Source organism: Chelonia mydas, chromosome 22, assembly GCF_015237465.2.
Source record: "Chelonia mydas isolate rCheMyd1 chromosome 22, rCheMyd1.pri.v2, whole genome shotgun sequence".
Classification (NCBI taxonomy): domain Eukaryota; kingdom Metazoa; phylum Chordata; order Testudines; family Cheloniidae; genus Chelonia; species Chelonia mydas.
The window spans coordinates 10260041-10278084 of NC_051262.2; the positions used below are offsets into that span (position 1 = coordinate 10260041).

Sequence of the window (18044 nt, forward strand, 5' to 3'; positions counted from 1 at the left end):
ATTACAGAAGAAAAAGTCACGCATATAACAAATACCAACACCATAATCCAGGCAATACATCAAATAGAGCTCTGGCATTCCATGCCCCAGCTCTCTGGCCCAGCCCTGGTATCCCTCATCACGTCTCGGTGTCCCTCACTATGCCCCGGCTCTCCAGCCCAGCCCCCGTGTTCCTCGCCATGACCTGGCTTTCCAACCCAGTCCCAGCATCCCTCACCGTGCCCCAGCTCTTCAGAGCAGCCTCTTTGGCCCGCTGGCTTCAGCTCTCTGGCTCGAGGAGTCAGAAAACATCTTCCTCTCCTGCTCTCAGCCTCCAGCCTTCTCTGGCCTTGACTGTCTCAGGTTCAGGAAGGACAGCTGGCTAGACCCTTCACTGGCTTCCTGATAATTCCTCCCTCTTTCCAGAGAGGGTGTACTGAGAACTTTCTGCTCTCTGCAGCTTTCCCCAGAGATCCCCCTCCAGCCTCCTGAATTTTCTTAAATGACACTCACCAGGTCTTTCCCTGACCTTTTATAGCCTCTGGTGCTGCTCACCCTCTTAACTGGCCAAACTGGGAGCCCCTATTGTGGCGCAAGAGAGCTGTACCTGCTTTATTCACAGGTGCCAGCCACCGTGTGACAATCTGATTCTCCTTCAGCTCATTCAGTTCTTCCCTGATGTTATTCCATCAGTGTCAGTGGAATTACTCCTGGTTTTCAGCAGCATAAGAGAGAGGAGAATTAGACCCCTCTATATTGAAGAAGTTGAATTTATGACATGTTCCAGTCTTTTATTTTAAAATTTCCACCGTTGCCTCAGTTTTGAGGTGCGTGGTTTAATGCATCCTAAAGGGGCAAGAGGATCTGAAAGTGCTAAGCACCTGCACTCTGGAAATCTGGCCCCTTGAAAGATGGGCACACAAAATTTCTAGTAAGTTTTGAAAGCCTTGTTAGTATGACAGACAGACAGCCAACTCTTAGAAGAGAATAGGTGCTCCCCCCAGTGTCACTGCTCTACCACTCTTTATTGTCACTCTTGGTAAGACAACCCGGGGGCTGTACTCACAGCCATTGCTCTGGTACTCTTTCTTCTTGATGGTATTACAGCACCTGTGACCTCCCACATAGCTTGCACATCTAACCATCCCCAGCAGGGACTCCTGCTGGGAAAGGCTGCAATTAGGTAATGTGAGCTCTCCAACACTTTTTATCATATTTATTCCACCTCTGCATCCAAGTGCTGTGTATTTCCATGTGGAAAGGATTGGGGCTTCAGTTCCTTTGAGTGTCAGTTGGCTTGGTTGCACACTGGAGGGCTCTTTTGACTGAAGGGTCTCAATAGCCTGTGTTTTCTTGTGGAAGGTTGCGAAGCTGGAGAAGATGCTGGATGGGCTAAATGAGGAGTTCTTCCAGCTTACAGTGCAGGCCTTGACAAGCCAGAAGGAGGAAGAACTACTGGACCAGAAGCTCAGAATCCAGGAGGAATCATTTGCGGTATGAACCACTTTTCATAGACTTGGTGCATTTACCAGCTTCACAGAGGTGTCCACAACAGCTCACCTTCGCCTTGGTGCAGCCCCTAATGATTCAGCCTCCTGTGCTGCAAAAGGTGAGGGTGAAGAGCCAGGATAAGTGAAAAGTTCGGACATCCCTGAACCAGTTGTCTCCTTTCCTGCAGACCCATCAATTCCAGTATCATGAGTTCAGTTCATCAGAGAAGGGGAAAGTTTTTTCTCCAGGATAAAGTCTTTTGTCATGCAGTTTGCCCTGTAAGGTTGTGTTCCCATCACTTAGTCTCCTGTTGTGACACAAATGGCATGGCATCATTGCTTCATGCAGGCTGACAACCCTGTGCTCCAGGAAACTAGCCCCAGAATATAGGTGGCAACAGACGGTCAGACATTTACCTATGCAGATCCAGCCAAACAAGATATCTGCTGAAGCACAGGGAAAAGGAGAGGAAAGCTGGTCTTGGATTCTGCAAGCTTATTGAACTTTGTGGTTATTAATAGAACCCAAACTTCTCTAAGCCCCTAGCAGGGCATGGTGTGATCTAAAAGTCGGATAACTTTATAACATGTATGTGGGTCTCCATAAGATCAGCTTCTGCTAGAACAGTAAGGCAGTGTAGACTAGTGGTTTGAGCAGGGAACAGCATCAGGACTCTTCAGTTCTATTCCCAGCTCTTTGCCTGGCTCCATGTATGATCTTGGGCAAGTCACTTTACTTCTCTCTCCCTCCGTTTCTACATCCATAAAATGGGCTATAAGTGATACTTTCACAGCAGTTGTGAGGTTTAATTCATTGGAACATGTAAAACACTTTGCAAACTTTTATGTTGCTATAGAAGTATTGAAAGGTATAATTAATCACAGTCCAAACATTGCATGTAGCTACAGACTCCAGATGAAATTGCAGCTTTCCAGAGCCCTCTGTAGAAAACTTTGAAAAACATTCAGTTGAGAACTAGTCCTACTTCTGTCTCTCATTTCTTGTTGTTCTTTTCCTTCATATCTTGTCACAGTGAGCAGTTGCATGAATATAGGATTTCTATTTCCTAAGAGCTCATCTGTCAGAGCTTTCTGTTTGTAGCATCACAGATAGTTGCTGTGGAGATGGATTATGAAGCAACCAAGGTTTGTGACTTGCAGTGGGGATTAACCAGCAGGAGAATGAAGATCCTGGTTCTCTTTATGCAAATATGCCCCTTTCAGTAAACAAGAGGACAAAAATATGGATATAAAGGGAATGGCTTCCACATGGAATATATTCCTGGAGGTGGCTGTGAATCTTTAATAGATGATGACCAATGTTATAATTTGGTAACCAAAATAGTCAGTGTAAGATAGTGGGTATGTCTACATTGCCAATGGCTGTGTGACTCCGGTACATATAGCCATACCTGAGCTAGCTTTGATCCACTTAACTCAAAAAGCAACTGCACAGACTTCAGTGCTGCCACATCTTCACTGCTATCGGTGCCCAAGCTAACTACATGAAAGCTAGCTCAGATATGTCTATGTATGTGCTGTAATCACACCTCTGATTGCAGTGTAGACATACCCACTGAATCTGGGTCTTAGGATGGATTCCCTATAAGCAAAGGATGATAATAATTGCACATCGAAAGCATTTTTGAACCCTTGATCTTGGTGTGCTCTACAAAGGCGGGTATTGTACAGACATGTGATTGACAGTTTTTCATTTGCTCAAGATCACTAGAACCCAGGTCTCCTGGTTCTCAGTGCTACGTTCTACCCACTAAACCAGGCTGCCTCAGGCAAGATGTAGCTGCTAGTTGCTGCTGTCTAACTCCATGGGAGTGTGCTGTTGTTTTATTTTACATTTTTATGGCAGACACTGGGCAGGATTCATGAGAAGGAAGCACAACACTTCACAGAGCAGCTAGAATCCTGGGCCGCGAAGAGAGACCAGGCCCAGTTGCTGGAAATTAAGAGGAGCTGTGTTGCTCAGAGAATTAAAGACACAGAATCTGAGCTGTTTCATCTTCTGCAAACCACAACGGCTACCAGCTCATCTCCTGAAGGACTCCAGCAATCCTTTTGTACCAGCTAAAAGCATCCAACTGATGATGTTCCATCATTGCTGGGGCGAACAGCACTGTGCACCAAATTTCCATGGGACAGTCATACATGTACATACACACAGTGACATGCATATATGAGGATACACAACCTTCAATACGCACACATGCATGTTTTGGGTTATTTGGGCACATATCAGCAGATAAATACATGCACAGAAACAAAGACACTAATGGATACAGTTTGATACAAATACATATGTTCATGAACAGATGCACATGTACAGAGAGAGATTTTCATATTCACACTGATAGATGCATGCTGTAGTTCCTACATATATACATTCTTTACAGCTGTGAAGGCATAGACTCAAATGTATTCCTACTCGCTGTTAATCATCCATAATTGTGCAGGGCTGAAAATGATATCAATGTTCTTAACTTGGTTCACTGATTCTGAATGTACCACTCTCAATAAGTGAGACAAAAAGTGAGTAGGAAATTAAACTCTTCACATACATTGTAGGAAATCCCTGCCCATCAGCAAAATAAATTATGTGCCTCTCATGCAGGCTACACCCTTAAGGTTATTTGTTTTCCTGGAAAAAAGGTTGCTTTCATCCTACCTGGTCTGATTTTTAATAGCTTAGGAACATTAACTCAAGCAGCAATGTCAGTTCCAAGAAGTGTGGATCAGGAAATACCAAAGACATCTGTGAGGATATTGCGATTGTTGCCCCTCATGCTGAATTTCATAGGCCTGTTATCAAATGGCTAATTAATAATAAAACTTGGCCCTTTCCATCCATGGATCTCAAAGCAATTTACATTGGAATGGTGAAATTCAAACTTAGAAAGAAAAAAATGTTTTAAAAGGTAAAAATGCCAGCGGCGGGCGGGGGAGGAATAATTGCTGTGATTTATGGAGTGGATTTTAAAGTAATTTATTTGAAAAACTTCAGATCCAAAACACACGTGGGAGTCCAAATCATTCTTGTTCTTAGGTTAAAATGACAGTTTTGTATGGTAAATTATTCATGTCAAAAACCAAGTGAAATGAAGAAATAGGAAAACAAAGGGACAGAATTTTAGCTAGTCTGGTCCTTGTTACTGTCCCACTTGTTCCATGAGGCCCTCTTGTACCATACGCATAACTACCAAGTCTTATTTATTTGAGCTTCGTTTTTGGTATCTCATGCTAGCAAGGAAGGATTTTGCAATGAACTTCAATGGAACATTTAAAATCTCCCTCTCTTAAATTGTCACTGCGCTCACTTATCCTTTTTTCAACTGTTTGTGCTATAAATGAACGTGAAACTGAGTCACTCCACTCTCTAGTCAAGCTGGGAAAGTCTTGAACCGCTTCCTGACATCCAACACCTTTTCCTGCAGAGACTCCTGCTGGGAGTGCCTTTTGAGCCAGTGCCCAGCACTATTCCTAGGATCAGCTTCTGCTGCCAGACACTCGGACTACAGTAGCTACAAACGCTCTCTGCAGCCAGTGTGCCTACATTATTCTGGACAGCGTTTTTGCTGGGAGAGGGTGAGGCTGGCGTGTAGCAGTGAGATCTCCCATCCAGGCATCCAGCACCCCTACACCAGTGCCTCCAGTGATTCCTGCTGAGAGTAGAGTGGCTGCCCACAGCCCATATCTTGGAAACCTATTGTAGATTTATGACCTTTTTCAAAAATAAAAAATCTGTCACATCCTCAGCCCTGCCTGTAAGGAAGGCAAATGGAGTCTGGCTTGGCTGTGAAATGTGTCTGACTTCTGCAGTGCAGGACTGGAGCCTCCTCCTGCCCCCCACCCCCACCCCCACCCCCAGGTGTCTTCAGATCTCTTCCAGGTAAGGTATAGTACGATAAAGCTGCCTGGCTGGGAGCCAGCATAACACCTTGGCAACCCACACAGGCAGGTGCCTGCTAGTAGATTCCAGCCACCTGGACCGGGCCCCTTTAATTGATAGAAGCAGTACTTATTCAGCTGTTGCCTCAGGAAGAGGCTTTTGAGCCCTGCAGGTTCCTAAGCACAAACAAATGTTTACAGAGCACTTCTGCATGGCGTATCTACAGGTGGCGTCATCAGCGAGAGAAACAGGGCACGCTGGCACCTGGCAGCCAGGACAGACGTGCTCAGTTTGGCTTTTACAAGGTGGTTGCCTGGTCGGATGTGCAGGAATTTCAGGGTCCTTCCCCTGAGGATTGTTTTTCAGGTACCTACCCCTCTTAGATGTTGTTTCCCTCACTCCTTCTGTGCCTCGGTTCTGAGTTTTCTTGGCCTGCACAGGCAAACTGGAACATGGTGTCTGGTTACCGTTGCAGCTCTGTCTTGGGAGAACATAGCCACTTACCAGCACCCCTGGAGGAGCTTTTAGCAAAGGACAGGGCAGGAGGAGTCTAGGGAACACAACTTGGTTAAGAGCAAACACCTAACTCAGAGCATTCGCAGCGGGCCAGGCTCAGGGATTGCTTTCCTGTGTCAGTATAAGATAGTGGGAAAGTTGTTACTGGTCTTTTGCTTTTTTTTTTAGGTTACTGGTAGAAATGTTTATAACGGTGCTTCATGGAGGTAAGTGACTTGCCAGCCTTGCATTTCTGTTGCCCCCTACATGTCCATAAGGAACTTAGTCACTCAGGACAAAAGAGGCAATAAAGCTAGCATTCCTGTCACCACTTGGTATCCTGTTTTTGGCAGGAAAAAAGACCAAAATATTGTGTAGAAAGTGATTTTCTTTTTCAAAATTTCCTACAAAAAATACTTGGCATTTTTTGTCCAGCTCTAATGTTAGGAGAAGGTAAGTGAAAAGTTTCCGGGGTGAAATTTTCAAAAATATTTAAGTGACTTGTGAGCCTAAATTGCATTTTCAAAAATGATTTAGGCCCAGATTTTTCAAAGGTATTTAGGCATTACTAGGCTCAGCATTGCAATCCTTAACTGATTCAGGCACATAAATCTCATTTTCAAAAAGGTTTTATGCCATTAAGAGCCAAAATCCCCTTGACAGTTGATGAGATTTAGGATCCTAAGTGTTTAATTACATTTTAAAATTACATTTAGACTCCTTAATCAGTAAGGGATTGCAAAGCTGAGTTCAGCAGTGCCTAAACACCTTTAAAAATCTGGTCCTAAGGGCCTGAAGGAGCCTAAGGCTTGGTCCTAAAATGTAGGTCACCCTAGCACTGTGGTGCCGGAAGTTTTTCCCTTAGCAGTATCCATAGGGGACCGGCTCTGGCACCCTCTGGAGTGGCGCCCGCATGGCGTGGTATAAGAGGGGGCCACCGGCTCCCCCCACCCTCAGTTCCTTCTTGCTGCCAGTGACGGTGCTGGAACTGCTGCTGCTTCAGCTAGCTTTCGCTTAGTTCAATGTATCTCTTGAATGTTTCTTTGTAAACTAGTTGTATATAGTTTAGTATTTACCCTTAGTGTTAGTTCTAGTTAGTTGGTCCCAGACAGGACACAACCTAGGGACAGCGCATGCCCTGGTCCCCAGGCTTTAAAGTATGCAATCGTTGTAAGCGGCCCGTGCCCATCAGTGACCCGCACATTAGCTGTTTAAGGTGTCTAGGAGAAGGACACATAAGCGACAAGTGTCACATCTGTAAGTCTTTCAAACCCAGAATGAAAAAGGAGAGAGACATCCATCTCAGGGCACTCCTGATGGAGCCGGCATTGACCCCAGCACCGGAGCAGAGGTCCGACCTGGCCCCGAGCAGCGCAGCATCGGTACAGACCGCCCCGCTGGTGCCGTCTACGAGCCAGCACTGATTCCCCTCCCTGGCTCTGGCCCCGGCCAAGAAGTCCAAGAGGTCTGTGACGGGAAGATCTCCCACATCCTGTAAGGGAAAGGAGAGGGCCAGAGGAGAGCCAAGACCTGTGCTGGGCGGCTCAACACCTCCATCAGGGAGTCGGGCCCCAGCTCATGTCAAGCGGTCGAGCCCCTTCTGTACTATGCCTGCCACACTGGACAATGAAGACCGCCTCCGTCAACTTGAAGTCCCGTTGATGCCCAAGGCCCTGCAGGCAGCTCAGGAGATCCTGACGCTACCGGTCCTGCCCACACTGGCTCGGCGGTACCCAAGCCCAGGGCTAAACCTGCCTTGGGGCCATTCCGAGTGTCCCCACTTCAGCAGCACTGCTCCCCGTCGCGGGAGACATCCCACTAGCACTCCCCACACGGCACCATCATGCCTCAGACTTTGGGAGGTACGCTCAGAGAAGCCCTCATCGGTCTCCTGACCCTGGGCACCAGCAGCGGGATTCGAGGCGCGGCTCGCCGGTAACCTGCAGAGGCTCACGTCCCCGGCATGAGCATCAAGACCGACCCATTGTGTCTCCAACATCTCTGTCCCGATCCTGCAACTGATCAGCAGAACGGGGTCACCAGTCACCCACCCACCGGCACCCATCGCCAGGACGCAAATCCTCTTGATCGGGGAGATTCTACCGACCGCCCCACTCTGACTCCTGGTCCTGCTCTAGATCCTGGAACAGGTCAAGCAGCATAAGGCATAGATCACCAGTCTACTGATGCAGATATGCCAAATGCCAAAGATCCCCAGGGTCCTGCGGGAGGAACTTGTCCCGATCTGATAGGTCAGCATTGAGGCACAGTGGCCTACGGATACTGCTAAGGGAAAAACTGCCGCCACCAGTGCATGTGGCGAGCACACATACCTAATATGGAATGGACATGAGCAATACATCTCGAAGAACACCAGTTACGGAAAAGGTAACTGTCTTTTCCCCCCTCATCCAGAATTCAACCATCCCCTAAAGTGACTCCTGTTGGGTGAGGCTGAGCCAGAATAGCTTAGGGAGAAAGCTTTTGGTTTTGTGCAGAGCTCCCAGCCAGGCTGACAAGAGGCAGGGAAAGGGAGACAGTTGTACTGAGGCCCCAAGCTCAATATCTGTAACTGGGGTGAAATGGGGGCAAAATGGTAGGGGTGGGGCCTCAGTGAACATCATGTACCAGAGCCCCATATTTTTCTCAATGGGCCTGCTCCTAGTGGCCAAAACTAGTCGAAGTTTTGCCTCATGAATTATGTCTTTCTCAACAGAAAATGAAAAGACCCTTTTTAACATTCACTGCAAAGTCCAGCTTCTCCTGGAGAGCATCAAACACTGCTGTGGCTGTGAGAATGAAGGTATGGTGGGTTACTGTGCCTTTCCAGGGGCATCATCTTGTTACAGCTGTGCTTCACCATGCAGTTTGACACTAGACCAGGTTTCTGCTGACTTTCACTTTCAGGATGGGGGCGTCATCAAGCCTTATAGGGTTGAAGTCTGAAAGAATGTTCATGCTAACTCCCTGCAGATTGTAACTATGAAGTCCCATGTGGCTCTACTGATATTCCAGTTCAGATCAGGCCACAGAGGCCAACCTCTGGTGCTCTTGCATATAATCCCATGTATAGTTGCATACAAAGGCTCCAAGCTACCATGGTCTCAGTGTGACATAACAGGAAGCCAATGTCTCTAAGGAGGCCCCATGAGCTTGTTAAATCCCATGAAATAAGCTAATAAGATGTATATTTTAGTTACCTGTTATGGATTCTAGCTGATCCTGTGCAGATTTCATGCTCAGAACAAGAAACGTTTTCATTTTAGAGATGGGCTTGAATCATACTCCTCCTGCTCCCAGACTTCATTTGCTCGCTGGCTTTCAGCCCTTCTCTGTGCCATGCATTGCAGGTGAAATTGAGCTGGCAGACGTGAGTGGCCAGGCGAAAAATTTGCTTCAGAACCAACATTGCTATGCCTCAGAGCTTCTGAGCGAGAGAGAGATCTGTGTACTCCTCGGTGTCACACGTAGGTACAGCATTGTCAGTCCTGTGAGAAGAAAATGCCTCTGCATTTCGGCCACTAACTTTTTGATGAATATGGGGGGGTTTATAAAGGAGCCCAGCACTTGGATGGCATGGTGACAGCTATCCCTAGCATTCCAGATGGGAGTGGTGAGATCTCCTACATCCTCTGATACTTTGCCACTTAAGATGTGGTACAGGGCATGGTGACCATTCTGTTTTGGGATAGGCACCATCACACCTCTAGCCTACCACAAGGGTCCTGGAGTTGCAGAGCACTTCCCAGACTTATTCACAGGTGCTGTCTATGCTTCGAGCATGTTCATGAGTGTTTCCCAGCATTGTGAGAGAGGTTTCCATTTAAGAGCAAAGTGACTTATCTTGATCAGTCCCTTCTGTAACCTCTTCCAGAAAAAAAAACAAGAGACTTTACAGTTTCAGGTTATATGGCAACTTTCATCTACAGATCTTACAGCCCTTTGCAAAGCAGGTATTATCAGATGGGGAAACGGAGGCAAGGAGATATTATGGATGAAATGTTCAATAAGGATTAATTTGCGGGTTTCCCAACCCAAGCCACAGATTTTTTTAATAGGCAGCAGGTTTAAAACAAACAAAAGGAAGTATTTCTTCACACAATGCACAGTCAACCTGTGGAACTCCTTGCCGGAGGATGTTGTGAAGGCCAAGACTACAACAGGGTTCAAAAAAGAACTAGATAAGTTCATGGAGAATAGGGCCATCAATGGCTATTAGCCAGGATGGGCAGGGATGGTGTCCCTAGCCTCTGTTTGCCAGACGCTGGGAATGGGTGTCAAGGGATGGGTCACTTGATGATTACTTGTTCTGTTCATTCCCTCTGGGGCACCTGGTATTGGCCACTGTTGGAAGACAGGATACTGGGCTAGATGGACCTTTGTTCTGACCCTGTATGGCCATTCTTATGGTTTTATGTTCTCAGAAATGCTGAGCACCTACAACTGCAGTCAAAGTCAATGGGAGCTGCAGGTGCTCATCACTTTCTGAATATCAAGTCCAATGTGTCTAAAGTTGGGCACCCCCAATCAGAGGCGACTTCTGAAAAATTTGGCCTGAATGACTAGGCCAAAGCTACACAGTGAGTCACTGTCAGATTAAGATTTCCTGGTGCCTCGTCCCAATTCTGGCCACTAGACAGTGCATCCTCAGGATAAATGTTTCTCTCTTTATGAAATTCCTTTGTCCCTTACAGGTGGTGAAGGTTCTTCAGAGGTAGTATTTACACCACTACTGAAAGATGAAGGAGTTATTAACCCTAAATTCCTTGGTAAGTAGTGTTACTGAGTTAGATGGTCTGATGAGACTGATACATAAAGCTTGTTAGGATGTTGGGTTTATTTCCAAGATAAAAGAAGATACCATCTCAGCAGTATTCCTCAGGAAGGGATCAAAGCCCAAGCCAAGAGAGAAAGATTTAAATTTGCAGTCAGAAATATTTCTGTGCAGTTTCTTGGAGCCAAATTGGCATTGTCAGAGGGCAGCAGGCCTACCTTAGAGGGGATGAGACAGCTCAGATTCACCTGGGAGTAGTTAATTCACTGAGTAACTGGGAGGTAGTCAATTAGGCAGGGAAGCACCTGGGCATGATACAAGGTTAAGGATCTCAATTAGAGAGGGGACTTCTGAGCAGAAAGGCTGCTGTTGCTAGTGAGACTGAGGGGTTGTAGAGAGGGACTCCTTCCAACAGACTGGTGAGAAATTACCAGACAAAACCAACACTCCAAAGATGGAGAAACAGGTTAGGAGGCTGGGGAAGAAAGACTAGAGAGGGAGGAAATAGCTAGGAGGACAACAAGGGATGGAGAAGGACTCGTTCTAGCCCTTTCAAACAAGGGCCCTGAGCTGGAACCCAGGGAGTGGGTGGGCCTGGGTTCCCATACCTACCCCAGCCAGGGAGTTTTAGAGAAGAGGCTCCTAAACCCTGGAGACCTAGGGCAGATTTGCCCCTGCTAGAGCCATGCTCAGCTGCAAGGGGGTGCTTAGGAAGCAATGCTGCCCTTTCTACAGGCATTTATATCCAAAGTGTCTCTGAATTTCCTTCCATTTGGGGTGGTGTATTGGAGTCCTAGACAGGAGCAGACTTGTCTCCTACTTGATTAATGAAAGTTTGCGTGCTGCAGGCAACACATTCCGCTCCTGAGAAAGAGTGTGCTCCTTTGTTTCAATTTACAGTTAAACTAGCCCAGCATTTCCTGGGAGCGATACATGTTTTGGCTAACACATCGCAAACCATAGAGAGGGTTGCAAAGAGCAGGAAGAACTTGTTTGAAGACCAGCCTTGCTGATTGCCCATATGGCTTTGCAGTGGCCAAAACCAGTTACCTAGTAGTGCGGTGGCTCTGTGGAGCTCTTGACACAATGGCTGGATCAGATCGAGACAGGTAGCCAACATAATAGTCCATCATAATGTCAATCAGTGTCTGAGATGATTTATTTATTCTGCATATATTCACCTTCAAAGCCTGAGTAGTTGATTACATTTTGTAATTATATGGAATACTTTATCTGAAGATCTCTAGGCACTTTGCAAATGTTAAGTAATTGAGCCACAACTCTCCTCCCAGTACTTCTGATCAGTATTTTTGTTGTCATTTTACAGTAGTGAAATTGAAGCAGAGAGCAGATGAATGACTTGCACAAAGTCACCCAGTAAGTCAGTGGCAGAGTTGGAAATAGAATCCAGGAGTTCTCATTGTACCGCCACCTTCTGTAATCACTTGACTACGCTCCCAGAGCTGGGAATAGAATCCAAGAGACCTGACTCCCAGTCTCTTGTGAGAATAACTATACTAGACTCCTCCTTAATCTTTTATTATTATTATTTTTTGGCCTTTTTATTTGTGCTTTACATGATATTAATTGTAGAATTCGTGCTAAGGTTGGTTTGGGTGAAATCAGATAGTGAGTGCCATGGAGGTACAAGTGTTGAAGTTTCTGACCTTTCCAAATCAGAGTGCTTTTCTCCTCTCTCTGAAGCTAAACTTTGGAAATGGGAAGATTCCAAAGTCTCTTCTACCAGAGTGAAATCCAAAAAGGCTGGCAAAAAACCAACACGGCTCTTGGAGGTTCCGTCTCCAGAAGGTGAGTCTCAGAAACCTAATGAGGAGACCATAGGGTTTAATCCTGTTATGTTCCCTTTGGATTTCCAGCACCCACCCATAAGCTTTGTGTGTTTCTGCTGCAGGTAAACGGAGTCCATCGCCTCAGGGCCACAGGACTAAAACTATGGTTTCCTCTCCGAAACAATCCAGGAGACCCTGATAGTGGCAAATCTCAAGGGATGGTGGTTGCTGAGCTGTTGGAGGACCTCTCCTTTCCGGCTGCTATTTGAAAATGTTGTTTCATGTTTGCTGGCTTGTTCCTTGGTGAAGCACCTGTTGGATGGGTTGGGTCCAGGAGTCTGGAACACTAGGAACGTTACATGCATGTATTTCCTTTCATTCTGAATGATCCCAAATTTGCTGTGGAAAAACACTTCCATTCTCTGCTGGCCAATTTGAAAGGAAGTGAGATAACAGCTTCTTTCAGGATGGCTCACAGAAAAATGCAAAGTTGCATCTCAAGAGGGAGTACCATGAACTAGTGATCTAAGCATGGGCATAGAAGGGGAGACCTCCTGAGCTGTAATCCCTTTATTGAGCCCCACTACACTGGACCACTGATTTATTGTTATTTCAGCAGCAAAGGTGCATGACAGACCCATTTAAAATCACAGCTCCATACCCCAAGGAATGTACAGTCAAGCTAAAACTCTTTTTAGCTGGTGACTAATCTCACTGAACTACTACTTCAGTGGGATTACTCACATGCTTGGATTTAGGCACATGCTTAAGGACCTTGCTGAACAGAGGTTGTAATCATCACTTTCTGTGAAACATACTATAGTGCTAGAGTGGAAATTGGCTGACCTTCCTTTTTGTAAGGCCTGGGTCATGTATCTTTTGTCCTTGGCTCTTCCTGTGGATGATTCAGATGGAACAGCTCAGAACATTAGCCTTGCCTGGTGGCTTTCTTTGCACTGCTACAAAAGTGAAAACTATAGGAGGATTATAGCTAGCTAATCAAGTGAGCTTATGCAGGCAAAATATTCACTGAAGCCTGAGGAAGGACCACAGGTTCAGGCTCTATAAGATTACTAGATTATTGGATGTAAACTACAATATACAACCTGCACTGATGTCATGGTTAATGTGTAACCCGCTTTATGGGTACCAGTTGGAGGTTCTTTTGCTGCTTGGCTATTTTCTCTGTGATTCAGAATTCTACTCTGCTCCTTCTGATTCATGTAACCTTTGCTTTATGTTATGTACTTCATCCCTTGGTGTGTCAGTGAACCATTAGGACTGTTTGTGTTGAATAGCTTTTATACATGTTTCCCTGACAGAGAGAGAAACATTAAAATAGTCAGGTTTCAGAGTAACAGCCGTGTTAGTCTGTATTCGTAAAAAGAAAAGGAGTACTTGTGGCACCTTAGAGACTAACCAGTTTATTTGAGCATGAGCTTTCGTGAGCTACGAAAGCTCATGCTCAAATAAACTGGTTAGTCTCTAAGGTGCCACAAGTACTCCTTTTCTTTTTATTAAAATAGTCGGTTTCTTTGGAGTTACTCTGCGTTTATACCAGATTTCAGAGTAACAGCCGTATTAGTCTGTATTCACAAAAAGAAAGAGTACTTGTGGCACCTTAGAGACTAACCAATTTATTATTTGGCCCATGACCCTCAGACTTGTGAATGTCACTCCATGGTAGAGCCTGCAGCCCAACAGGACCCAGCCACGAGTGTCGTGTTTAGGGTGGGTCTGGTCAGAAAACTATGCAATTCTCTGACCTTGGGTCATGTCAGCTCTACTCCTCTTGCCCATGAGGCTGGTGGCTGTGTCTGCATGCCCCATTCCTGCTGGATGCTGCCATTCTGCTGTAGAGTGAACGTGCTAAGGAGTTGCAGTGCCTCTCATCGCACAGCACGGGAGCAGGACAGGCAGCCACCAGCTCATGCATCTGTGGCCGCACCAACCCCTGGGCAGCAGTGGTGCTGACTCTGGTTCAGGGGAAAGGTCAGGGTCGGGTGGGAAAACTACTTAACCGGCTCAGATGGGTGTGGGCCCATTTCAGGTCTGGGTCAGGCTAACAACTTAAGCCCAAGCAGACCTCTACTCCGTGGTACGAGGATCAGATTCAGTTCTCATTTACACCGCTATTGAATCCAGAATGGGCCAGTCCAGATGGTCATAGTGGATTTCATTCTAGGATCTCAAATACATTGTTAAGGTGGCATGTTATCCCCATTTTGCCGATGGAGAGACTTAGGTTGCACAGACAGGTTAAGTGACTTACCCAAGGTTTCGCAGCAGCTCGGTTACAGAATAGAGGTAACCCTCCCACTTCTGCACTCTGATCACCAGACCATGTTGCCTCTCATGTTTAAGCACCTCTGTAAAAGAAAAATGTTCCTGGGTTTAGTGTGAGTGAGGCAAGATGGACTGACACTGTTGTCAAGGTGAAACCATCGTAGCAAAGAGACAAGCCCCTAGTGATCTAAGGCATAACAATGGAGTCCCTGAAAGGCAGGTGCTGTCAGATGACAGTCATGCCTCAGGATGAGAGTCAAGGAATGTGGTCTCCCCTACAGGCAAGGTCTGCACAACACAGACATGATCTTCAGAGGAGTGGAACTTCCAAAGAACACAAGTGAAGTCAATGGAAGCGGTGGATGCTTAGCACCTCTGAAAATTGGGCCTTCTGTATTTAGTGTGACTTCAGCAGCTAGACACCAGACTTCCAACAGAGTTCAGCATCCAATAGCTAAGAGGTACCTAAATCTATGGTAATGGCAGATACAGGAGGCTGAGTGCTTCTGGAAACACTTCCCACATATTTAGATTCTTAAATGGGGGCTGAGTAATTTTGAAAATGTCTGGAATAATACTGTTTGTACTGTGTGGAGGGGTGTTTTGTTGACCAATTTCTGTGTATATACTGAGGGTGAAATCCTGTCCCCGCTGACTTCAGTGGGGCCTAGATTTCACCACAAATGCTATTAATCTATACAATGAGTTGGTGGGGGAGGTGGTTATGTTGTTGCATGTGCTTATTTTGTACCTCAGTGCAACTAGGGTTAGTTTGGATCGTTTGGCAAACAGTGACCTGCTTGCATGTGCACTGAGTAACTGTATGCACCTACTATATGTCCTGTCTGTTCCATCCTCACTCACTTAATAGGACTAGCATCTATATTTACATATCTCAGTAGACTAGGCATTTCATAGCTAAAACATCATCATAAAACAATCAGGGTGAGGACCATACTTTTTATTAAGGAAATTAGGATGTTTGTAAGACAAATGACAGCATGTTAAAACAATTCTGGGGCCAGCTTCTCTCCCCACAGGTGGCTCAAGTTGGGCATCTAAAAGTAGTGAACATTTCTGACAATGTTGCCATTTGTGTCCTGGTGTCCCTCTCTGTAAAATAAGGATGATAGTTATTTGTGTCTCAGAGGTTCAGAGAGGATGAATTAATTAACCATTCTAAAGCCCTTTGAAAATGAGAAGTGCTACAAAATGCTAATTACAGGTTTCAGGGTAACAGCCGTGTTAGTCTGTATTCGCAAAAAGAGAAGGAGTACTTGTGGCACCTTAGAGACTAACCAATTTATTTGAGCATAAGCTTTTGTGAGTTACAGCTCACTTCATCGCGAGCTGTAGCTCACGAAAGCTTATGCTCAAATAAATTGGTTAGTCTCTAAGGTGCCACAAGTACTCCTTCTTTTTTTGAAAATGCTAATTGTTACCTGAAACTCCTGGCCTTATCTATGATATTTCCATTTCCCCCCACTCCTTTAAGTCTCTCCTTAAAACACCCTTCTTCCAGGTGGCCTAAAACCACTAGTCTCTCAGCTGTATGGAAACATTAACAAAAAGATGACATAATTAAAGAGATTTTAATAGGATAAACAAATAAGATGTGCTATACTTCACTGCTGGATATGCTTGTTTTTTTTCTTGCATTCTATCCTTCATCTTTGGTCTGTCCATTGTCTATGTGCGGTAGGGACCTTTTCTCTTTATCTGTAAAGTTCCCCATACTGTTTTGGCATTATACATGTAAGAAGCAGAGATGAAATTCTGTCCCCCTTGAAAGCAATGGGAGTTTTTCCCATTGTCATCTTTGGGGCCAAGACTTCACTCCATGTTTCTAGGGAACTTTGATAGTCAAGTATAAGAGGGGTAGCATCTGAAGAAGTGGTGTTTTTTACCCACAAAAGCTTATGCCCAAATAAATCTCGGTCTTTAAGGTGCCACTGGACTCCTCGTTGTTTTTGATAGTCAACATTCTCATACTAATCAACCTGCAGGTGAATTTGAAAGTGGCCATTCAGCCACCCAAGAACACCATGAGGAGAATATTTCTCCCATCCTTGATTGTCAAAGAAGCCTCTCCTGGACACATGTATCCATAGTCAGTGCCCAAGCATAGCCTTTAGCCTGTTTCGCAAGACATGGTTGAAAATTTTCAATCAAAATATTTTCCCCAAAGCATAAATAAATGAAATGTTTTTTTCAACACACCAGAACTTTTCTCAATAATCGATTTCTGCTTTCTTAGAAGGCTTTTGAGTTTTCACTGAAACCTGAAAATACTGATTGAAAATTTAACAACAAAAAATATTTGGGTGGGGAGAAGAAAACTACTTTCCAACCACCTGTAATTTGATCTATGGGGTCAGGCAAACATATTTTAGCACAGGAGGAGGCCTGATGTAATAGTCACATTCAACCCTGGTAGCACATTAATGCATAAGCCCACCTGGTGAGTGCCCTTATGCTCTTCAGTGTGGGGATTAGCAGCCCTTGTTGATTCATAGGCTTTAAGGCCAGAAGGGACCATTATGGCCATCTAATCTGACCTCCTGAGTAAGGCAGGCCAAAGAATCTCACTCAATAATCTATCCTAGTTTCCATTCTAGGTCATGTAAATGCAGATGCTAATCTTATTGATAAGCATCTCAACAGAGTCAACTCTCCCTATTTTTTAGATAGGTCTTCAAAAGATCACAATGAAGCACTTAACAAGAACACATTCTCAGTAAAACATAAGGGAAGTCTCCACAGAATAAATGAGACAGCTAGAATAAGAAGTGCATTGACTTTGCTGGGCAGGGTCGTAGGCGGTGAGGATGCACAGAGCTTTGGACCTTAGAACTAGAGCTGGTCCAAACATGGAATTTCCATTCTGTGGGAAATTCTGACATTTCAATAAAGGGTTTGGGCTGATTCAGAACAAAACATAGAAATTTCAAAATATCCCATGGAAAGGAAACTTGACAATTTCAGGGGGAAATTGAATACTTTGTTGCATTTTTTTTCTAGATGAAACAAAGCAGCCAGCTCCCCTGACTCCCAGGCACTGGTCCCAGGAAACGGGGGGGGGAGGGGGGAAGCCTGGGGAGACCTCTGGAGCCAGGAGCAGCCCAGGGAGTCCCACACCACAAACCCAAGAGTTTAGAAGCCCTGAGAGCTTTGTGGGCTACCAGGCTCCTGTCATAGAGCACGGACCCGTCTTTAGCCTGGCTTCCAGGGTGGCAGCTGCCTACAGGCATCAGCTTGCATGATCAGCCCCACCGTTAGTTCATTTTAAACTCAGTACTTGCATTACCAATACTGCTAAAGTGTTTTGT

General features: G+C 45.4%; 2 protein-coding genes across 2 annotated transcripts in view; both read left to right on the forward strand.

Annotated features, from left to right (window-relative positions):
* LOC122463514 overlaps positions 1-6092 on the forward strand; it is a 53887-nt gene extending 47795 nt beyond the window's left edge. The window contains exons 42-44 of the mRNA XM_043533853.1: positions 1342-1473; positions 3337-5370; positions 6055-6092. Of these exons, the coding sequence (XP_043389788.1) occupies positions 1342-1473; positions 3337-3555 (351 nt within the window). The 3' untranslated portion in view covers positions 3556-5370; positions 6055-6092. The remainder of the gene's footprint in view (positions 1-1341; positions 1474-3336; positions 5371-6054) is intronic.
* LOC122463515 overlaps positions 4534-18044 on the forward strand; it is a 103783-nt gene continuing 90272 nt past the window's right edge. The window contains exons 1-6 of the mRNA XM_043533855.1: positions 4534-4549; positions 5491-5736; positions 8582-8668; positions 9216-9332; positions 10560-10634; positions 12344-12448. Coding sequence (XP_043389790.1) covers positions 4534-4549; positions 5491-5736; positions 8582-8668; positions 9216-9332; positions 10560-10634; positions 12344-12448 — 646 coding nt within the window. The remainder of the gene's footprint in view (positions 4550-5490; positions 5737-8581; positions 8669-9215; positions 9333-10559; positions 10635-12343; positions 12449-18044) is intronic.